The sequence below is a fragment of the Colletotrichum fioriniae genome (assembly GCF_027942845.1).
Source record: "Colletotrichum fioriniae strain IMI 355084 chromosome Unknown scaffold_3, whole genome shotgun sequence".
In the NCBI taxonomy this organism is placed as follows: domain Eukaryota; kingdom Fungi; phylum Ascomycota; class Sordariomycetes; order Glomerellales; family Glomerellaceae; genus Colletotrichum; species Colletotrichum fioriniae.
In genome coordinates, this window is record NW_027076839.1 from 3063208 (window position 1) to 3067826 (window position 4619).

A 4619-nucleotide genomic window follows, 5' to 3' on the forward strand; every position below is an offset into this window, starting at 1 on the left:
TACCTCCAAAGAGTCATGTTCAGACGCAGGTAAGCTTTCCCCCTCCATGGTATCCTCACTCGCTTCTTGGACGACCACAGACAAGCCAGCGTTGTCTTCTCATCAAAGAAGCCAATCACAAAGACCCCGATTGCCTAAACAGGCTTGCGGGGCGTGCTGTGCCGAGCGACGCTGACCGCTCCCACGGCCCAGAAACAATGTGTCAATTCCATTACTGACGTGTGAAGCTGTCCAATTGTTACTTCGGTCAGATTTTACAGTTGCAATCGTGTAAGAAGACCCTGTGCCCCTTCTTCGTTGACATCTTGTCGGGAGACTCACTGTTCCTGAGAAAATTAGACACGGAGCAAGGTACGTCGATACAAGGATCAGCGTCAACTGAACACATATTGTTAGGTGTTGATATACACGCCAGCAGGGCAGCCTTTCCGGCGGCACGAAGTCCAATGATCTGTAGTGAAATGCGTATGTATGTGGAAGGAGGAAGTTGGTGGGCGTGGCCTCCGTTGGTTGTAAGTAGATGGAAGGGCCGTTTGCCTGGCCCAGGACACCTTCCAAATCCCCTTCTCTGCCGTCAATATTCCAACAGTAGGCAAATATTCTTGGGTATTAACTAATCAAGCATTACGGTCTTTCTCTAATTCTCTTCGATACCTGATCACATCATCGATGACTTCTAATCAGCCGTAGCAGCGTGCCCTCCTCTCCTCGTCGTCATTCCCGCACTGGGCACACTCCGAGACTGCCCCAACTCCGCCACATCTTCCCGACTTCTCCCCGGTTCCTCCGCCGACGTAAAGATGCCATCGTCCTGCCCCGATGCCTGTCTACTACCACGTCCCTCCTCCACATCATTATCATAATCAGACACCCGCGTCCCGTCCGAGTCATCACCCGAGTCCCCGTCTCCATGAACCCCACCGATACCCTCCATGGTAAAGGGCGATGCCGTCGCCTCATCAAGCGCGCCCAGCTCCTCGGGCGAGAACCAGCGCGGCAGAAGCCAGGCGCGGATGGGGATAAGCAGCATGATAAAAACGGGGAACCCCACGGCGGCGACGGTCTGCGTGATGGCGAACGTGGCGCCGAACCCGACGAGCTCGATGGCCACAAATTCCCAGATGGCGCGGCGCCGGCGGATCTGCTTCAGCGGGTGGCCCGGCGGCGTCAGATTCTTGTCGCGCAGGAGGAAGAGGATCTTGAGGGTGATGCCGTTCCCTTCGAGGGCCTGCACGCCCATGACGAAGAAGAGGCCGGCCAGGACGCCGTGCGGGATGAGGTGAAGAACGACCAGCAAGGGGCCCGTCATTGTGCCGAGGGTGAGGAGGCCCTGGGCCAGGTTGGAGACGCGCTGTTCGACCACGTGCGATGCCTTTGTCACGTAGCTGCCCTTGAATTCGCCCTTTTCGTCCGTCTCGGCTACGGATTTGCTGACTGTTAGGGAGTCGGTGTGAAATGGGGCTTGCGGGATGAGGCCGTTTGGGAACGGCAGGCCGAGAATGCCCGCTACTCCCGTGGTGAGGCCGAGCAAGAAGAGATCCCAGTGGAATCCAGCCGGCTTCTTGAGCGGGAACTCGGTTCCCTGTGCGATGAGAGAAGATACTGCAAGCTCGTGTTAGTTTTGCAAAGCCTTGGATAGTGAAAGTCGAGTATATTTTCTTTACCATTATGATCGAACCAAAACAAAATGGTCAAGAGAATGGCAAAGGGGATAGCCAGGAAGACGTCCCCAACAGGAATGTTCCAAAAGTCCACAAGCCAACTCCTATCCGCCGTGGGCATGAAGGCAATACCGGTAGGCAGCACCTCCAGATCGACGGGCTCCATTCTGCCAATGTGCACGAACCCCGTAAAGAAGATGAGGGTGAGCGGGGTGCCGTAGTCCTTGAGGAAGACGCGCACGTGGTGGTGGAATAGGCTGCTCCCGCCGACGCCGGCGCAGACGTAGGCAACCATGAATACGAGCAGGGCGGCGACGATGGAGAGGTAAAAGGGCTCGGCGTCGCCCAGCCTCTGAAGGACCTGGATGCCCTTTTGGAGGTAGATGAAGGCCACATAGAAGCCGAAAATGTCGCAGGGGAAGCGCGTGACGTAGCGGAGCCAGTTGCACGAGTTTGTGACGGCGAGGATCCAGTGGAAGACTAGTGACCACCTGCCCCCGTTGAATGTTCGTCAATACGTGATAAGGTGAGTTGGGAGAGATTGGTTGGCGAGACTTACAGGCCGATCCAGCACATGAATGCTAGGTAGTTGGTGCCGGTTGGCTCCATGATATCGTACACGGTGTAGTTGAAGACGGTGATGGGGCCTGTGACGCCGACAATGACCAGAGGCTGGCAAGCCAGTAGAGAGAAGACTACAGCCCCGAGAACGGAAGCTAGGAGGACCTCGTTGACTCCGTATGTCGATCCCGTGCTCGTAAACATGTCGAGGGAGAATGCCAAAGCGGGCAAGATGCTGCAGAAAGGTAAGCTGAGAGTCAACAAGCCCTACTATCGAGGGTAACTAATAGCAATAGACATGAAGAGAAACGTCTTAAAGATGGGTTAGACACCTAAGCCTTGTCTCCATCCCGGCATACAGCTGGCCAAACATCATGCTTGGCGAGAGGGTAGAAGGATGAAAACCACAGATGATGACAACGAGACGGACATACTTTGCAAAATACATGTAGACCGTGGCCGGTACCACACGATAGTCCCAGGCATCGGTCCAGTCACTGACGTAAAACGGCGCCCGCCGACGGAGGTCGTTGACCATACCGCGGAAAAGGTGCACTTTCCACCAGCCGCCAGGCCTGCGTGGGGTGCGATTGCGGGAGCCGGTGTCGGTGCCGGTGCTGTCGTTCCGGGTGGCGTCCCGGCCGGCCGAGGGGCGTCGACCCGGCAGGACCGCCTTTTCGTCGATATTAGATGCCATGGTGGTGCTGCTCGTCGTCGTCGTCGACGTCGAGTAAGTCAAGTATACGTTTACTTGTAAGAGATATCTGACTTGGCGGCTTGACACAGCGGAACTGTTGATTATGATGCTTTGCGATGAGGAATTGAGTGTCTCTTCTAAACAAAATGCTGCAATCAAACAATGCAAAGCAAAGCAAAGCAAAGATGTAGAAACAAGGCCAATAACGAGTTCAACAAAACACGATTTGAGGCCGATACGCAAGCATGTCGGCAGAAACAGAAGAGCCTTCAAATCGTCTTGAAGCGTTGTTTCACAACTTTGCCGAACCGGCTAAGACTCTTCGTATACTGAGTGTCGGGCGGTAGTAACTTGAAAGCCGTGATGTTTGTAGGCGCCCTCGCCCGAGAGGGCGGGTTGGCGGTTGTATTTAAGATGTGTATCCGTACAAGGTACTCCGTAGACAGACTAGAGCGACCGGCGGCCGAGGCAAGGTTTCCTCGCCTCAAGTCTCAAGAACCCAAGCCAAGCCAAGCCGGGGGTATTGTGTCTCAATAACGGGAGTGGAGGTCGCGGCGGGATCGTCTAAAGCCTGCGAGAGAGAGAGAGGGAGAGGGTCCAGAAAAACGGCAGTGAATACGGGTCCGCAGGTTGAAGTTGGAATTGAGTGGATATCGAAAAAAAGGCGCGGAAATGGAACCAAAGGCCTGACTTTGGTTGCAGAGAAGGAAGAAAAGTTACGCAAGGAGACAAGGGGGGGAAAGACCAAAAAGGATGATTGATTTCCTGACGGATAACGCTGAATCTAGATTGGTCGGCGAGACGAATTTCGAAGACGACACGGCCCCACCCCGCTGGAGATCTCGAACAGGGAGCGATCTTGGATGGATTTCAACGGCAATATTTTGTGACGGCAATGAGATTATGTGAGTGATTTCCCGAGAGAAGGAGAGAGTTTGTCAACATCATGATAGAGTTGCCGCAATAGACTCACTTCACACAGAGGAGAGGTGACGGAAAACATAGTCATGACGGAAAGTCCATGGTGTATTACTCCGTACCTTTACACCACCAATACTTCGGGCAGGTCACAGGTATCCCACCTCATCAGTTCTTTCCCCTCCCCCCACCCCGCCGCCGTCGGTCGCCTCCCGCTCCTTGCCGTCACCGCCCTCGCCGAGTCAGCGAACCGTCACCCAAAAAAAAATAAAAAAAAATGCAAAGCCGACCGCCGAAAATGGTCTCGCCACGTGCATATCTGCAGTATAGCCGCCTCCGTTAGGTACCTTGGCACCTGGAAGTTTGCGATATCCAGGTCATTTTTCCAACGCAGTACTCCGTACTCTGGACCTATTGTCTCCCTCCCCCGGCACCCCCCAGTCTTGGAATCCCGAAGCAAATGGAACAAATGAACGCTCTTGATTGGCTCTGCTAGGAATAAATTGAAATTCTGCTTGGGCAGAATGAATGATTTATTCGTTACCCTCTTTTTGGTTGCTTTCGTCTACCTACGGATACCTACCTCGTACGAGGAATCCATCCCACTGCGGCATGCCTTGTTGTGGTTTCTTACTGAAAGGGCAAGTAGTTCGTCTTACTGAAGAATTACCAATGACGTCTACTAGATCTAAATCTAAGGTATTCTGCAGTCAACAGTCACACATTAGTTCGTGTCCATCGTGCTCCTCTAGTCCGGCATAAGACTCTTGCGCCGTTTAGGT

The 4619-nt window shown here is 53.8% G+C and overlaps 1 protein-coding gene across 1 annotated transcript; it reads right to left on the reverse strand.

Annotated features, from left to right (window-relative positions):
- Positions 1-676: 676 nt before the first annotated feature.
- Positions 677-2919, reverse strand: N0V96_003722 (uncharacterized protein; the record flags this gene model as incomplete). Its single annotated transcript, XM_053190625.2, has 4 exons — positions 677-1602; positions 1665-2152; positions 2221-2457; positions 2657-2919. 4 exons carry the CDS (start codon positions 2917-2919, stop codon positions 677-679), a joined length of 1914 nt encoding a protein of 637 aa, XP_053052034.2.
- Positions 2920-4619: the final 1700 nt, after the last annotated feature.